The sequence below is a fragment of the Botrytis porri genome, assembly GCF_014898465.1.
Source record: "Botrytis porri strain MUCL 3234 chromosome Unknown BPOR_016, whole genome shotgun sequence".
NCBI lineage: Eukaryota > Fungi > Ascomycota > Leotiomycetes > Helotiales > Sclerotiniaceae > Botrytis > Botrytis porri.
The window spans coordinates 317669-334353 of record NW_024066090.1 but is presented as its reverse complement, the minus strand read 5'-3'; the positions used below and the strand labels follow the sequence as shown (position 1 = coordinate 334353).

Sequence of the window (16685 nt, the reverse complement as noted above, 5' to 3'; positions counted from 1 at the left end):
CTTCAACACAACAAATAGAAATATTTCTTTGTGTGTGAAAGAACAGGAGAACAATCCTTTAGTTTGATGTTGAACTTCGATATTATTTATAGATTTCATGACTGAACCCATGGTTTTAAGCTAGGACTGTTTGCTAGTGTAAATTCCCTACATGCTTGTCTGAGGCATGCAGGTGAGGTGATCCAGATGAGATCAAAGGGATAAGCCTACTCAATGATTGAGGCGTGCCTGAGAATGAGTCTGTTCGCGCCACGAATTAGTAAACTGAATAATTCGAGCATAGTGGCAGATGAAAGGTTGGATTATGCGAATTTTCAGACAATGTTGAGAAGATTTTTGTATGCGGTTTTTGTAGTCATTGCATGTTCAAATCCATCAGGAATTGGCCCGTTGGAAGAATAGGCTTTTATGGCCCCGCGGTGTCATCACGAAACAGGGGACGAATCAACAAACAAATCATTTGTCGCACATACCTTTGTTAGCGGAGACCACCCAATCTCCAGTCTAAGGTAGCATTGTCAAGCTTCTCGAGCTTGATCATCTCTCAGGTCTGAATCTTCCTCTCTTCTCCCTCATACCTTCCACCCTCTTTCTATCCTCCTCAAACCTCTTGACCAGCTCTCCAACCTCCTTCTTTCTCTTCTCTCGTCCCTGCCACCTGTAAAATCCTGCGTCCTCCAACTCCTTTCTCCTCTTCTCCTCCTTCTCGGCCATCTCTCTTCTCTTTTCTTCCGCCGCCTCATTTCTCGCTGGGCCTGTCCTTCCACCCCTCACTACTGTTACGAATCCATCCTCATCTGGTACATTCCTTAATCTCTTTCTTTCCCTCTCTCTCTCCTCTTCCTTGCTATTAAATTTTGTCATGAAAGCGTCTACACTCCTCTGTACTGCTAATTTGTCAGGGAATCGTAACTCCTGCCTCATTGCATAACGTGCGCTACCCAAAGCGGGCACTTTGCCTTCAGCACCTGCGCCCCAAACAGGATATTTTGATTCCTTTCCTGATTTGCAGGTTTTTCGTGCAGCTTTTAGAACGGATTCTACGCTTTTCTCATCAACCAATAATACCACAGCTGTCCTTCCCTTGATGCGCATTTGCCTATCCCATCCTTGTGGTAAACTCGTATCAATTTCGACTTCGCTTCCTCTCTTCCTTTTCTTGCTCTGCGAGGTAGTCTCAATTTGTTGTTGCGCGACAACCTCTTCCTTTTCCCCATCGAATCGTACATCTTCAACTCGGCCAACACCTATCAATGCTGCGAATATGCTTCGAATATGGATATCTGTGGAATCTATGGGTAGGTTTGTTGCGAAGAGACTCCGCGAATCATTCTCGGACGGAATCTTTGGAGCATGCTGTCGCAAATATATATGATGGGTCGTCGCAACTGGGTATGCGGGTGTAGAAGGAATTGCGATAGGAAGGATGGTATAGTTGTCACCTATGGTTATAGGTGCTTTTGACATGTTGTGGTGTATCTTTAGATAATACGTATATGTGTGGTAGTATCTCTAGACAATCTGTATATTCGTTATGAGAATTCCAAATTTTGCCCGTGAAATTCAATCGAAGTTGTCATTATGGAACTTTTTTTGAAGCAAAAATATTTGGCAGGGGTTTGGGTCTTATCGGAGGACGCTAAGCTAAGCCCGAAGCTAAGGGTACCACAAACACTCGATCGCTGACCATCCTCGAGCCATCAACTAATAAAGCAACGCCAGCACTCCTCCTTTCTCTTAATATGCAACTAGAAAATACATTGAAAGATGCCAGAATTTATCCATTTGATCTTTCCATATTATTAACGCCCACCCAAAGCAATATGTTATTAAATAATACAAGGTTGTAAGTATGTAACATGTATGAAGACTTGGTAGGTATAGAAGTTCAGAGGCAGATGTATATCATTAGGCCTTTTCAGGATCGTTGATACCGCCAGTTGTAATGATATATGTTGCTTCACGTTCCGGGCAATCTAATTTCTGATGTTAGTACAAGTGACTAGGATAAATCAGGGATAACTTACCTGGAGAGTCTACAACTTTCGCAACACGTTCCTCTCCACGACCTTTTCTCAAGAGGATTCTGGTTGTCGATGCATGTGCAAGTATGTGTCCTCCAGCAGGCTTACGCCCATCAGCTCCTGCAAAAAGGGCACTGGCACCTGGATCCGACATGACTTGGTTGGTCTGTAAAGTGTCAGTTAGATCTTTGTCATGGAAAAGAAAAACATCTATACCATGAAGACAACCAGATTGAATTCTTCCGCCATTTGTGTTGCCTTACGTAGAAATGCGTTGAGAGCACCTTGTCGTTCGGAAAGCTCACCACGTCCGATAAAGTCACTACGATAGAGAGCCATAATGCTATCAATGATGAGAAGACGATATTCATCAGTTGCGAAGTTTTGGGCAAGCCCCTCGAGCAATTCCTGCTGCATCTGATTATGGTCAGCGACGAGTATGATATGAATTGAAAGAACTACGAGGTATACCTCAGTGTTATGTGCACGAGCATAAACGATGTTTTCGAGAGCTTGATCAGGGTCGACACCGAATCGCTCTGCAATTTCCGAAATTCTTTCTGGGCGGAATGTGCCTTCAGTATCTGTTCAGTTAGGTCTTAGCAGACGTTCACCATAAATCTTAACTTCGCAAGCTATTGTTTTCCTACCAATATAGGCCACCTTGCCCTCAGCTCCGCCCATCTCCTTAGGAAGCTGGGCAATGACTGCCATTGTATGTGCTAATTGAGTCTTGCCACATCCTGCAAATTGTTAAGGAGAGAAACATCCTAAAGGGTCTCAGCAAACTTACTGAACTCTCCGTATACCTCGCTGATACTCATAGTTTGGAAGCCACTGTAAAATGTTAACCTTCCGGTTCAGGTCGAACCAGTAAGATTTACCCACCCGTTCAAACAAGCATCCAACTGCTTGCTACCAGTAGAAATTCTGATACACTTCTTTCGAAAGTGGCCATGCTCAGCGGCAGTGACGAATTGACCACCAGTGTTGGGGCCCTGTCTTCTGTTAGCATTTGGGACAAAGTTATAGGGACCTTGGTACTTACGGCTACTTTCTTTGCAGCTTCTTTTACTTTCTCAGCCTTAATGTCAGAGAAACCTTTGATTTTGACCAATTTTCGGATGGGCGTATTGATAAGAGTCTGATGCAAGGTCAGCTTCACTTCTTGATTTAGCCTTTCATGACTGAACGCAAGAATGTTCTTACTCCAACGGTATGGATGAGGTTGGATCTCAATTTTGCGATATCCGCGGCAGAGATACCTGCTTCAATTAGAACTCAAAGTTACAAGAGATCAAGAGCACTTTGCGGATTACCATGGGCCTGAATCTCATCGATATCGATGATACTACTCTGAAGATATGTGTCAGTGAATTACTTCTCGCATGAGACTAAAAACGACCTACCTCCTGCTCATTCGCGTCACCGCAAAGTGAAGCTGCGACGGCCATATCGACGGTTTATTACAATCGACGCTGAGGCTTGAGATATTTGAAGGAAGACCCGAATGATAAGATCCGATGAAAAATTTCAAGTGAAGTTGAAAGTGAAGCTGGATATAATAATTCAGTAATTACCTTTCAAATTGCTCCAAAGTCTTCGTTATCATATCAAGATTTTTGTTCGGGAAGAGCAACACTCACTGCTTCACAGAACGTAAACTCATGAATCAATACAAAGATCCACAGCGGAGGAGATGATAACTACCCGTGTCTTCAACTTGGAAACAAGTGAGGATTAACAACGAACGAAATCAAGTCCGGAAATACGGGAATAGAATTTTGCGTTATCAAGAAAATGTTGAAGGGGTGAACACCTCGAGATGAGATTTGAGTATACAGATGCAGAATTTCAAATGTCAAGATTTTTGAAGTTTGGAAAAATTGAGTCAAAGATGAAAGTGAAAGTTGAGGGAAGCTCTAGGCAGGAGGCATTTGGCGCCAAGCTTAATCAAGCGAGAAGCGATATATGTTTGAGTTTCAATATATTTTCATAGTACATGGTTTCTAGCACATACGACCATAGACTGAAGAGAATTGGGCATCCCGTCCGCTCTGCCATACACAAGCCTCAGATCGGTGGATTAGTAGTTGGGTGGGTGACCACCAGCGAATCCCCACTGTTGTATGTTTTTGTCTTTTTGGTTCCCCCGAGGGACCGCAATCACCAGCGGAAAAGTGCAGCTATACTCTTGGGTGAAGGAAGATGGTCTCTAGAAATCGAGTCGTAAGGTTCAGTTGGAAAACATAAATCTAAGCATAGACAGGAGGCCAAGAATTGCGTGTGTTTGGGTGGTAAAATCTTTTGCTTCGTTCCTTCCAGCATGCTGCCACTGCGAAGTGCCTGTCTTTTGTCTTCCTGTAGGATTGAACATAAGGCTCCCGGACATGTTTACCAAATAGCTCTTACGAATAGATATTTCATTTCGACGTAGAGCATGAGAGAGTTCTCACAAGGTTGTCGAAGAGCATAATGCGACCGTAGTAATACATATGAAGCTATTGATTGACATTCTGTTCCCATTTCATTCACTCTGATCATCAGGAATTGGCAATAGCGTCATAGATTTTCCGTCCTGACCACCGAAACAACTGCATAGTAGATTAATAAACCCAAAAGCAAACAAACTCAAAACTACCCAGCAACTTGATCCGTCTTCTGAATTTTAACCTCGAAGGGCCCTCCGCGACGCCTAATCCCTTCCTTCAAATCTACTCGAGGTTTATAATCCAGAACCTGTTCCGCTTTCTCAACCCGATCTTTCCCCGTCATACAGCTACCTATACGCAATACCCGCCCAATTAACCCTCGATCTTTTCCATCCCAAAGACATGATCCAGACCACCCACTCAGCAACAATAGCCATAGAAAATCCCACAATCTTCGGTATCAACTGCACACATTGTTTCTTCGAGTTGGATGACCTGACGTATCACAGATTTTGGAGCTGACAAAACGCGATGATTGGAAAAGTTCTTGAAGGTACTAATCATCTTGATTGCAAAAATTTCCATTCCACATCGCAGAACTTCTGAGAGTGTTTCCTTATGTAGTTTGCTCCCAATTGCTGCCCGACATCAAACAAACTCTCGTCGATTCAGACGTCCCGAAGTAAGATATTAATTTCCATTACATCAAAAGATCATGTCTTCCCTCCCCTCCAAACACAATGGCGCTTTACCACAATGTATTATTGTCGAGTTACCTGTTGCTCAGATAGAAAGTAAAAAGTTTATCCAATCTTAGACCTCAGTAGCGGCCCTTTTCAATACTATAGGATGCTACACCTCTCCATCGAAAATGCGTCGAACTTATCCTGGTACAATTCCGTAATCTCAAAGTACCGATCTGAGCATTCAGCTGTTCGATACCTGGATCTTGGTATGTTTCGTCCTTCGCACATATACTGCGTACAATGTTGAGAATAAGAAGATTTGTATCATGACTTTGTGGACTTATGTGATAGCTTTGTCGCGTTTTGTTAGCGAGTGGTTGGTTTTTGAGACTAAGAGTATCCGGAATGGAATACTACCGTGTCTTGTTATCTCAACGATGAGTATTAAATTGGATGGCGAAAGAGTGGATGTATTATGTTGGACAGTAATATTAGTGTGCGACAGAAAAATGGAATTAGCAACATCACAGAAGCCCACTCCCAAAGCACCATCTGTCTCGCCTTTATCAATACATGGAAGACTAAATTTTGACAAGGAGGCATTGCTATCCTTGAGATTTTGTATGGTTGATCGCACTAAAACTTCACGTATGGCTTGCAAGCATAACTATTTCTGAAGCCAGTGACCGCTTGGTCAAGGTATTGAATGGTCAAAGTTGAAGATATTTCAACATTGATCCAACTCCCCAATTTGATGATTGTGATGCAAGACTGGTATTTCCCCAACTCCTAATTTCTATGCAAACTTCTGTATAAACGCAGAGCCAAAACTGTAACTTATTCTCAATAAGATATTCGGCTTGAAAATATTAACCTAGTTGATATTTATTCGCCCAAATACTCGGTAGAGTTATCCCACACTCCTATACTACTGTTACCTCTCATGTCCACATCCTGGTTAAGTTCATCCCAATCTTCCCTCCAACTTATATCGTCCAGAGCCCTCGCGTGCTTTGCTGCCATAGTTCGCATTTCGATTTGGGTGCGGTTAAGTAGTGTTTGACTGGTCCCAAGCTCTTCCTGGCTGATTTGATTGATGTATTGCTTAGTCTCAAGAAAATAAAAGGCCAGAAAAGTGAGAGGAAAAGGGGGAACGAGAATGAGAATTAGCACCTACAGATGCGAAATATGTTGCTCTAAATTAGTGATTTCTTCTGTGCATTCGTCCAACTTGGAGACGTGCCAGGCCAGAATCTTCTACATATGATGCATGAGCAATCGGATCTTCAGATTGAAAGTTGTCTGATGTATATAAACTTACATCACTTTCTATTCTGTGAGCTTGGAGTTCGCCAACTGCTTTTGCAAGTCGTACATTCAGCGCTTCAGCTGATGTTGCTATCTCAGCAGCTTTCGCGACTGCCACTGCACTCCTATTGTATGAAGAGCCACGAGATATTGGCGGTGGAGAATTAGATCTTCGTAAGTAGCTCTCTCTTCTAGTGTTCAGTGGTCGTCCCCAGAACATATCGTTGGAGTCCCTTCGCGGCGGCGGTGGTTTAACTTTATTATGAGATACTTTCGGGTCCAAATTCATAGAGTATTCCACTCTCAATAGTGTCTCCATCTCATCCGTCTTCTTGTGCAACGCAGTGATGGCATCGTCTTCGGCGTCATCATGTGACAACCTGACTACGAGGTCATTGAGTCTTTGTAGTAAGACATCCTTGTTGTCCTGAGAGTCCTGATTCGAAGAATTTGATGGGGCAGTTGCTGAAGCATCAACATCCGTGAACGAGAGAGGGGAAGTAAAATGGCGCCGAAGACCCAAGATATTCATCTTTCTTTGGAGTATTACATGCAGGAAGTTATATAGGCGCTATGACCTAAGCAGCATCCAAGAATTCATTTTGTTGTAAAGGTTTCACGTGGATGCATTATGAAATGCAGTTCAAAATGCACAAATCCTCATACAAACCAATGGTTGATCTCAATACAACGTACATAAGTAGCGGTATGTCGCGCGTAGTGGGGTGGAAATGTCCTGTTGTTGACATTTTCAGTGGAAGGTTCTGCCATGTGTCACCGCTTTTATATACTACTTTACTAGATAGCAAAATACATTGCGGGGCAATTTACATTCTACAAAGTAACAAACTCACAAAGGATTATTATTGACTCAATTGGAAGAATCCTTTCACACTCTTTCTGTACTTTCCTCTAGTTACAATCGGCTTTTATACCCCCCGTATTCATTCTTTTTACTTTCAATCTACTCCTCTCAAACAAAATGGTGGTGGGGGTATGTTGAAAAGATGACTCTTCCCAGAATTGACAAAAAAAGAGCTCACAAAGTATCTAGGACATCTCGCCTTCTTTGGCGGAAATATCGGATGTGATTTCCAAAACTCGAGGAAATTCATATGCCCCCAATTTAGTTGCCATCTATAAAGAAATCTCCTCCGATCTCATTACTCCTTCCGCCGCATACCTCAAGATATCCGCGCATTCGAAGTCCGATCATTCTTTCTTATTCGAGAGTGCTGCAACAGAGAAAGTTGGCAGATATAGTTTTATAGGAGCTGGACCTCGAACGATTCTTAAAACTGGTGAAGGACATGGCGAACAAGTGGACCCATTGCCTGCGCTCGAGGCAGAGTTATCCAAATGTAGGGTAGCACAAATACCGGGACAAAAATTACCACCTTTGACAGGAGGAGCTATTGGATATGTGGGATACGATTGTGTTCGATACTTTGAACCCAAGACTGCGCGACCTATGAAAGATGTTCTCCAAGTTCCTGAGTCACTTTTTATGCTATTCGATACTATTGTCGCATTTGATCGATTTTTTGGAGTTATAAAAGTTATCACATACCTTCATGTCCCGGAAGATTTTACACGGGTTGCAGCGGATTACGAGAAAGCACAGGAAGTCATTGATGAAGTTGTTTCCGTTCTTGAATCGCCAGATACACCTCTACCCATCCAGCCACCTATAAAACTGGACAATGAATATGCGTCAAACATTGGACAGGAAGGCTACGAGGGGCATGTTAATACTCTCAAGACTCACATCACATCCGGTGATATCATTCAAGCAGTACCGTCACAACGTTTTGCAAGACCAACTTCTCTCCATCCATTCAATATATATCGTCACCTCCGTACCGTCAACCCTTCGCCTTACCTTTTCTACGTCAACTGTGGTGACTTCCAAATTGTAGGAGCTTCTCCCGAACTCCTTGTCAAAGCCGAAGAGGGTCGCGTAATCACCCACCCCATCGCTGGTACTGTCAAACGAAATGCAGACCCTCAAATTGATGAAGCCCTTGCCGAAGAACTCCGCAGCTCTCTCAAAGATCGTGCTGAACACGTCATGTTGGTTGATCTTGCACGTAACGATATTAACCGTGTATGCGATCCCATAACTACTCGCGTAGATCGACTGATGGTCGTTGAGAAGTTCAGTCACGTGCAGCATTTGGTCTCACAAGTTTCGGGAGTGCTAAGGAAAGATAAGACTCGATTCGATGCTTTCCGTTCTATATTCCCCGCAGGTACTGTATCTGGTGCCCCAAAAGTTAAGGCCATGGAATTGATAGCCGAATTGGAAAAAGAGAAGAGAGGTGTATATGCGGGTGCAGTCGGATATTTCGGCTATGGAAGTGTAGATGCGGAAGGAAATGAATTTGAGGGAGAGATGGATACGTGTATTGCTTTGAGAACTATGGTGGTCAAAGATGGAGTTGCTTACTTGCAAGCTGGTATGTTTAATTTTCTTTTCGCACGGAGCTTGCCCTTTCAAAAATCACACTGTCTACAAACTCCTGCACCCTTTACCTTTCCCTACAAATTAACACAAACTATAGGCGGTGGCATAGTCTTCGACTCAGACCCCTACGATGAATGGATGGAAACTATGAACAAACTTGGCGCCAACATGCAATGTATAGCTGGCGCCGAGAAAATCTACTCAAATATCCAATCTAAATCCACACCCAGCCCTGTGACTGGGGACGTCTCATTACCCACAAAACCAGAGGGGAAGGCTCATATTGATCTCGCAGCAGAATAAAGTTTGATCAATTAAAGATTGAAATTGAAATGGCGGGTCAGAAGAGACAAATGAATTTAGTAGTCTTAGTAGGGTCAAGGAAGGTCGTGCTTAACACTTATCTCGACAATGCCTGAGAACGACTCGACTGCGGTACGGGTTAATTGACTGCTGTAGGAGTTCAGAAAATTCCAGACTCACTTATTAGATTGATGAGACGAAATCAAAGAACTCGGGTTAAATACATTTGCAAATTGCAAAGTTTTTGTTTTATATCGTCTGTGCAATGCATGGTCCGTGCCTGTCTGACGTAGTAGAATATTGACACGGAGATCGACCCGACCGTTGATAGACCATCAGAATGATCAGATGCATATTATAAATGTTGGTCAGACCCACACACGACTAGAGATTTGCAAAATTCAGATAGAGTCAAGTTTGTGAAACACTAGGTAAGGTAAGACCCATGACAAATCAAAGCGAACACGATAAATGGGAAAATTATGAAGAGGAGTATTTGTTATTTGTGTTTTAGTAGGTCGAAAAACGTGTGACCAAAATTCCTTCTACCCAGAGAGCATTTGTCTAACTTGAAGTACAAGGCGCCGTGTCTAATTCTATGTATACAATGGTCGTGATATCCTTTATGCGGTAGCTTCCTTCAAGTGTCTGTGACGATGGTTAGCTACAGCGACTCAAATGCCTCAAACAGATAGATGTCTTAAGCTGAACTTTCAGAAGGAACAATTGGAATAATAATGTTATATCCTCATAGTCATGATAGACATAAGAAGGTTAACGAATAAGAAAATCATCATAGTAACAGTAATATGTAGGAAACCTCTTAGGTTTTGGGGAGAAATAGGAAGTAAAACGTACTGGATCAAGTCGTTCCTGTCCTTGTCCTTCTTCAATCCACCGAAAGCCATCTTGGTTCCTGGAATGTATTTCTTTGGGTTCTCGAGGTATTCGAACTGTTTAATGTTAGATGCGGCTCTCTCTATACATTGTTCTGTGGCGGTGGTGTAGTGAAACGTACAAGTGTGTTCTCGTCCCAGGTGATAGCCTTCTGCTTGTTGGCATCGGTGTATGAGTAGCCCTCAACGGAACCGGTTTGACGTCCGAAAAGACCGTGAAGGTTAGGACCGATCTTGTTTCCTTCACCCTCACCGAGAGTGTGGCATTGAGCACATCTGGTCTTGAAGAGGTTGGCGCCCTTCTTTGCGTCTCCTATAGAAGAAAGTTGTAAGTATTCATTCTTTGTGCATGTTGGCACCGGAAGTCTTTGTCGGGCAAAGTGGCGAGCGAGTGGAATTTGAGAAAGTTCTATTGCCACAATATGGGAGGGAGATGCTGCCAGCTGCTTGAGTGTTTGCAGAAGCTTATGAGTAGCGCCCAGAGTCTGGCAGAGTGGCGGATGGAGTTGAAATGTTGAGTGGCGGCTCGAACAAATATTCTCCTCAAATAGAAAATACAAGTACGCCCTCAATTGAGGACGCTCAGAGCATTTCCGAGCCACCAGCTATACCGTTGTGCAAGTCGAAGACCCAATTCGCATCTCTCAATTCCCAATGGCAAAATTCTTCGTGGACGATTCTCATTCCTCAAAAGTGGGAAACCCGACCGAATGGAAAAGGAACATACCTGCTTTGAAACCCATTTTAACTAATTAAGAGGATGTATGTAAGAAGAATTGAAAGTATTATGTATGTATGACTTGAACGAAGGTTCGTGAACGTAAGGTCGTGAGAGTAAAAGTGGTAGGAATTCCAAGATAGTTTGTATAAGGATTTTAAAAAAGAAAAAGGAAAAATAATCTTGCTTGAATATGTAGTCTACCTGCAGGAATAAGACGTAGCTTAATTTTGTTCCCGAAATTGACGAGGTCATTTTGAGCCACACTTCCCGAACGTCTCCAGCCAATAGGAATAATTGAAATGGTCAGGTCATGTGGCGCAGGTCGGGATCTTACGGAGGATTTATGAAATTTTTAATTTGCGTCATGCGGACTTGTTGGTGAACGTATTGCGGGAGTGAATCATGAATTTGCGAGAAGCTTCATTTTTTGATATCTCGGGTCCAAGGTAGGTACTAGGTTGCTGATCTATTCTACACTATCAATCAAAACAAAGAGGCTTTGTCGTAGCCTGCCATCCATAATGTCGTCCACAGTCTCTATACCCAGGTTTCTGTTACCACTTCGATCTCCTCTCTGGTCTCTGTCCTCGAAAACGACCATTCGCAATGCTTCCACCAAATCAAAGAATAATGCATCCAAAAAGTCTTCCAAACCCCTCGTTCTTGAGAAACCCACCAAATTCAACCCCCCTTCTCACCCTTCTCGCCTCCGCAAAGATCCTCCCAGATATCCAGGTCCCCAATTGAGCGCCGAGGAAATAGCTAGACAAAGTGTGAAGAAATATCCAAATATGATGCCACCAGAAGGGACATTTATGCATTGGTTTCTCAATAACAAGTCCATTCATATCTGGATCGCATTGGTAATACCTAATCCGTTCTCTTTCAGTTGCTCCAAATCATATAACTAACCTTCAATTCCAGGGCACACTATCTACCCTCGCAGGAGGAGTCTGGATCACAAACTTTAAGCGCGATTCCCCATTCGGAGATATGCTACCCGAATGGCCACAACTATTTCTACACCCAATCGCATTTACAAGAACATGTTATGAAGTTTTACAGTTGCACACTGCGCATGTAACAGCAGAGACAATGGAAAGAAGAAAACATAAGGTGGAGGATGTTGCAAAGAGGGCTGCTTATAGAAAGGCGCATGGATTAGATAAAGACGAAGGCTTTGGTGGCTGGACTGCTAAAACTGATAGAGAAGTTTTGGGGCCGGGAATCAAGTTGGGACATGAAAAGGAAGCTGAGATTGCCGAAACTGCTGAGGGGGTTGTGGGAGGGAAGGGCAAGGAAGAAGAGAAAAAGGTCATTTATGAGAAACAATTCTCAGGAAAGAAATGGTTGGGAATTTGGTAGGAGCCAGACGCATCTTTTGATACCAACCTTTTTTTTTGGAAGTCGGGTTAGAATATTGTTCTAGTGTTAAGCCGACATGAGACGAGATATTGTACAAGTTTGGGAGAAGTAGGGTATCATTGTAGAAAATTCCTTGTAAAGTCGCGACACTAGGATAACTCCACATTCTCCAATCCATCTAATACCTCCTCTGCTACACCCCCTCTCTCCATAACCTTTGCGATTATCGTCGCGACCAACTTTCTCTTGATTCCTCCCCTCGGTGGTTGCCATACACCTCCCTCGTTCATTGTCTCTCTTTGAGTCGACGCTAGATCCGTCGTCTCAGCTGCCGCACCTCCAGTGGCAGTATTCATCGCATTAGGCAAACCGGGCGCTGTTAACCTAGCTGGTAGATCCACGGTCCTCACAGCCAGTAATCTTAGATCTCTTCCAGAGCTAGAATCCATATCTACGTCTCCATCCTTGCGTCTTCTTTCACCTATGGTAACAGCTAATACAGCTTCGGCAACTGTAAGCTCCTCTTTACTCGGGTCGAAGATTATGTTATCGCCAACGGATATGACGAGAAGTGTAATTGGGGGTCGGGAGTTGGTGGATTGTGGTGTTCGAGGATATAAGTAGACGGAAGCTTCCCAGTCATCGTCAAAGAGTGGATCTTCATCACCTTCAGACTTGAGACGTGGAAGACGAGTAGATAAAAGCGCGAGATGTGTGGTCAATGAAAGGAGGGGTAGTGGGTAGGATAATGGCTGTGAAAGTAGTAAAATCTGTATGGCTGTCAGTCGCGATGATTTAAATTTTGAACAAACAGAGATATTTCAATACAAATACATAGAGAAAAACTCACATCAACATATATCTTCCAATGATACCTTGAATTCATCCATAATCTCCCCACAAACTCGGCATCTGCTAGTAGCGCCTCACTCAGCATGGCCGCCATAAAAACAGGCATACTATCGTCATCCCTAAACCCCGGAATCTCCACACTCAACTCCAGCCAATCTCTTTCTCCCTTTTGTTCTTTCTCAAGCTTCTCTTTCTCTATCACTTCTCTCATATCTTCATCTTCCTCCTCATCGTCATCATTTTCCGAAGGACCAAGTTCCGCAGCTTGATAAGTCGGTCGCGACTTTTCGACTTCACATTTTACGCCCACGATAGCTTCAGTACCATCTGCAAAACAAATTCGCGCACTGCCATTTGTACCAGGGAGAACATCGCATTCCGCGATGAGAGGACGAAATTGAGTAGAGGTACGGGCGTCAGGGCGAATTGGAGGGTTGAGAGAGAGGGATGTGTGGAGGTAAGAGAGTTCGGCGGGCGAGAGTAGAAGAGGTTGTGTAGAAGAAGGTGGCATTTTGGATCTAGAACTCTTCAAAAGCGACCAAATTGGGAATCTGGGAAGAGGTTGTGAGGTGATTGGATTGTTCACGATGTTGTGCAATATTTCTTTGCGAGAGCCAGCCTAGTGGAAATTCTTTAGACGAGGCTAGCATGCAAGCAAGGCTGTCTATTTGCAGGAGAAAAAAGTGGCGTTGACCACTCATATCTCTATTGAAATCATCTGAATTACGAGTACATTGAATCAAAATCCAATAAATTAAATAAAGTCAAGGAGGTTAAAAGAATCATCAGTCTTTTGTTATTTGAATAGTATCCCACATTCAAGACGAATAATTGAGTCGTTAAAGACATTATGGAAATGATCAAAATTCGCCTTTGAAAGAATTGGTTTCGTACGAGGTCTACAATGATGTAGGGTAGCTTGTCGATTTCGTGGCTTGTTAACGAGGCTATAATTTTGGGATGGTAGCATGCGAGTTTTTGTACACTTATTATCCATTTACTTTGAAACCCATATAAATGTCATTATTGGGATAGTTTCAAATTCGTAGAGGTGCTCTTCATATTCCAACTTCGGCTTATATCGAAGTTGCATGTGAGGATTTGAAATACAGTCGGCGTGATATTCCTCTATTACCCATACTATGAGGCCAAAGTCTCCGAGAGCATCTTACATGCCCAAAGTCGATTTAGAATGTTATCAAAGCTATACTGCTTCTTGATATCCAAGTCCTCTATTGTCCAACCATTATCTCAAAAATCCGCCAGAATGCCATCTATTCTATCAATTATTTGGAACAACAAGTTCAACCTCCTCCCCCTTCCAGCATCCAATACTTTTTTTGAAGGAAAATCCATTCTTGTTACTGGTGCAACATCGGGAGTAGGTTATGTAAGTGCAGAATGTTTTGTCAAACTGGGTACAAAATCTGTGATCACAAGCGGAAGATCGCTTGCGAAAGGGGAACTGGCAAAGGCTAGGATAGAAGATGAGACGAGTACGATAGGAAAGAATATTGTAAGATTCATAGAGTAAGTATAAGTCATATTTATATGAATATTAACATAAGAACAACTGATAGAAGCTTTGTGATTTTTGAAATTCCATTAAATGTTCAGATCAGCTGGGATTGAATTGTTTTCGAATGCCTACGGCCTTCCGGATGTTGAAAGGTGACATACAACGGGCTGTTGCGGGTTATTGGGCGGCTTAATATTGTTGCTGTAACTATATCTTGGTTCATACACTAACCAGAGACCTCAGGTTAGACATGAGCACCTTTGAAACGGTGCAGTGTGAATGAATTCGCAGGGAAAGTAACAAAGGATATTCAAGTGATCGACTTCGTGTGTTTGAATGCTGGGGCTATTTCCGCTAAACACATATTAGGCAAGGAAGGATATGAAACTATGATGAACGTTCTTGGAACTTCTTCCTTGGCGTCACTACTAGTGCCTTGTATGAAAGAAATTGGAAGAGGAAATGCTTATTTGGGCATAGTAACAAGTAAGTGACGCTGAAGCACTTGTACCTTGATGGGCTCGCGGCGATCAAGTCTACAAAGTAACCCGCTTGGATTTTTGAAGAGGATTGACTAACATAGAGCTTTCAGGTGGACTTCATAGGAATGTTATACTCTAGCCAAATTGCTACAACAGTAATAGAGTATGCGGTCAAAGAAATCCCCAAGTTAGCACTGAGAGCTGATGGAAAGTATGAAATGTTCCTCTCATGCCCAACTCTTGAATCAGCAATCACATAGTATGTACTGTAGTGATATCAATCAAGGCACAAGGCCATTGTGAAGTCAATTTGTCCAGGTTATTATCCCATTGAACTAGCTCAGAGTGATGACCTTTCGATGCTAATTTAATCTAGGACGAGGGTACAGTACCGGTGTAACAATGGGTGTAATGATCAATTTGTGGATGGGTCTTATCTGCGTCCTCGCGGCTCACTCCTTCATTGGAACATGGCGCACATTACACAAATTGTGAGACGGGGGAAAAGCATAAGAAGTAAGTTCTATACAAACCCCGTAATCATATTCAAGCCAAGAACTTATTTGCAGTAGTTCTGCGGAGCATAACATCTTTGGAGAGGAGGGCCAAGAAATGCAGTCGCAAGTTTGGAAAGAGATGTTAGGAATTATGGATAAAAAGTGTCCAGCCGCGGTCGAGAGGATGAATAGTTGAGTTTGTTCGAGACAATTTTGAGTGGAAGGTTTCCATCCTATCTTGTACCGGCGATTGTCTCCATGTGCGGTGACTTTGTGGGTCTTTGCTGGAAATAAGTTAATGCTTCAATTTGACTTCAGTATTCCAGCTGTAGTGAACCTCGAGATCCTGCAAATGTAATCTCCAGAGGCCATTGGCTAATAAGTGCTGCCGATGTTCTGTCCATTTGCTTCAACCCCATGGGTTTAGATCATGTGAGAAGACGACGGATGCCCAATCAATTGAGCCAAGTACTTGAATTAAAACACTTTGTTGCATATCTCAATCGTTGAAGACAATTTGTCATTCATCCTGATCATCGTGATCATTAGAACGACGGCACTTAGCCTAAATCCTGCGGAGTATAACCTTAACAGCAATGACGCGCGAGCGACACGCCAAGCAGTATAGCGATATCGAAAAAGGCAATAGTCGACGAACTACCAATGTGTTGGTTAGGGATAAAAACTTGGGTAAATTAGTGCTGAACATTCCTACTTACTATAAATTACCTAGTATAGCTTGAACGTTTGTTAAGTTATCTGGACTCTGGAGCCGTCTAGTTGACGTTTGTATGTAACGCGGAGTAGTTGACAACGCTAGGCCAAGAATTGATTGTTTGCTTACATAAGATGGTCCATTCCAACACCACCTGTGTAAAGAACCATGCCGGAAAAGAGAATCTTCTCCAAATTGGGTTTCCAACGGAGCCTCAACAGTAGCTAAGGTATACGAAATGAGAACGAACATGTGCATAGTCTTATATACACCCTAGGTATTCCCATTCATGATCCAGCTCAACCTGCCAAGGGGACAGAAGTAGTCAATATTCGTGCTGGCCATTTAACCACTATCATCGGCCGGCAACTTATGAGGTGAAGCTATCAAGCTACGATTGTAGATCTTCTATGGACCG

General features: G+C 42.9%; 8 protein-coding genes across 8 annotated transcripts; 3 read left to right on the top strand and 5 right to left on the bottom strand.

Annotated features, from left to right (window-relative positions):
- Window positions 1-537: 537 nt before the first annotated feature.
- EAF01_010321 (uncharacterized protein) lies at window positions 538-1467 on the bottom strand (the record flags this gene model as incomplete). Its single annotated transcript, XM_038918578.1, has 1 exon — window positions 538-1467. The coding sequence occupies one exon, from the start codon at window positions 1465-1467 to the stop codon at window positions 538-540; it is 930 nt and encodes a 309-aa protein (XP_038765803.1).
- A 441-nt stretch (window positions 1468-1908) lies between these two features.
- Window positions 1909-3478, bottom strand: EAF01_010320 (uncharacterized protein; the record flags this gene model as incomplete). The annotated part of the gene is made up of 11 exons (XM_038918577.1): window positions 1909-1976; window positions 2028-2190; window positions 2241-2441; window positions 2496-2608; window positions 2675-2767; window positions 2818-2861; window positions 2913-3022; window positions 3073-3168; window positions 3234-3289; window positions 3344-3380; window positions 3434-3478. 11 exons carry the CDS (start codon window positions 3476-3478, stop codon window positions 1909-1911), a joined length of 1026 nt encoding a protein of 341 aa, XP_038765802.1.
- A 2549-nt stretch (window positions 3479-6027) lies between these two features.
- EAF01_010319 (uncharacterized protein) lies at window positions 6028-6982 on the bottom strand (the record flags this gene model as incomplete). Its single annotated transcript, XM_038918576.1, has 3 exons — window positions 6028-6226; window positions 6320-6399; window positions 6464-6982. The coding sequence occupies 3 exons, from the start codon at window positions 6980-6982 to the stop codon at window positions 6028-6030; spliced, it is 798 nt and encodes a 265-aa protein (XP_038765801.1).
- A 450-nt stretch (window positions 6983-7432) lies between these two features.
- EAF01_010318 (uncharacterized protein) lies at window positions 7433-9220 on the top strand (the record flags this gene model as incomplete). The annotated part of the gene is made up of 3 exons (XM_038918575.1): window positions 7433-7444; window positions 7505-8909; window positions 9015-9220. The coding sequence occupies 3 exons, from the start codon at window positions 7433-7435 to the stop codon at window positions 9218-9220; spliced, it is 1623 nt and encodes a 540-aa protein (XP_038765800.1).
- Window positions 9221-9459: 239 nt separating this feature from the next.
- EAF01_010317 (uncharacterized protein) lies at window positions 9460-11033 on the bottom strand. The gene is made up of 4 exons (XM_038918574.1): window positions 10844-11033; window positions 10239-10429; window positions 10079-10173; window positions 9460-9868 (listed from the first exon to the last, which is right to left on the bottom strand). The coding sequence occupies exons 1-4, from the start codon at window positions 10857-10859 to the stop codon at window positions 9844-9846; spliced, it is 327 nt and encodes a 108-aa protein (XP_038765799.1). The 5' UTR covers window positions 10860-11033; the 3' UTR covers window positions 9460-9843.
- A 325-nt stretch (window positions 11034-11358) lies between these two features.
- EAF01_010316 (uncharacterized protein) lies at window positions 11359-12202 on the top strand (the record flags this gene model as incomplete). Its single annotated transcript, XM_038918573.1, has 2 exons — window positions 11359-11700; window positions 11762-12202. The coding sequence occupies 2 exons, from the start codon at window positions 11359-11361 to the stop codon at window positions 12200-12202; spliced, it is 783 nt and encodes a 260-aa protein (XP_038765798.1).
- A 149-nt stretch (window positions 12203-12351) lies between these two features.
- EAF01_010315 (uncharacterized protein) lies at window positions 12352-13565 on the bottom strand (the record flags this gene model as incomplete). The annotated part of the gene is made up of 2 exons (XM_038918572.1): window positions 12352-12972; window positions 13053-13565. 2 exons carry the CDS (start codon window positions 13563-13565, stop codon window positions 12352-12354), a joined length of 1134 nt encoding a protein of 377 aa, XP_038765797.1.
- A 756-nt stretch (window positions 13566-14321) lies between these two features.
- EAF01_010314 (uncharacterized protein) lies at window positions 14322-15748 on the top strand (the record flags this gene model as incomplete). Its single annotated transcript, XM_038918571.1, is given in 6 exon segments — window positions 14322-14584; window positions 14848-15004; window positions 15021-15052; window positions 15316-15354; window positions 15432-15571; window positions 15612-15748. The coding sequence occupies 6 exon segments, from the start codon at window positions 14322-14324 to the stop codon at window positions 15746-15748; spliced, it is 768 nt and encodes a 255-aa protein (XP_038765796.1).
- Window positions 15749-16685: the final 937 nt, after the last annotated feature.

Excerpts from the sequence above, each read along its gene's own strand:
- EAF01_010317 (XM_038918574.1), bottom strand. Across the intron at positions 10,174-10,238 it reads CCTGGGACGAGAACACACTT|TTCGAATACCTCGAGAACCC; the intron begins GTACGTTTCACT and ends AACATTAAACAG. Across the intron at positions 9,869-10,078 it reads GACAGGAACGACTTGATCCA|ACACTTGAAGGAAGCTACCG; the intron begins GTACGTTTTACT and ends CCATCGTCACAG.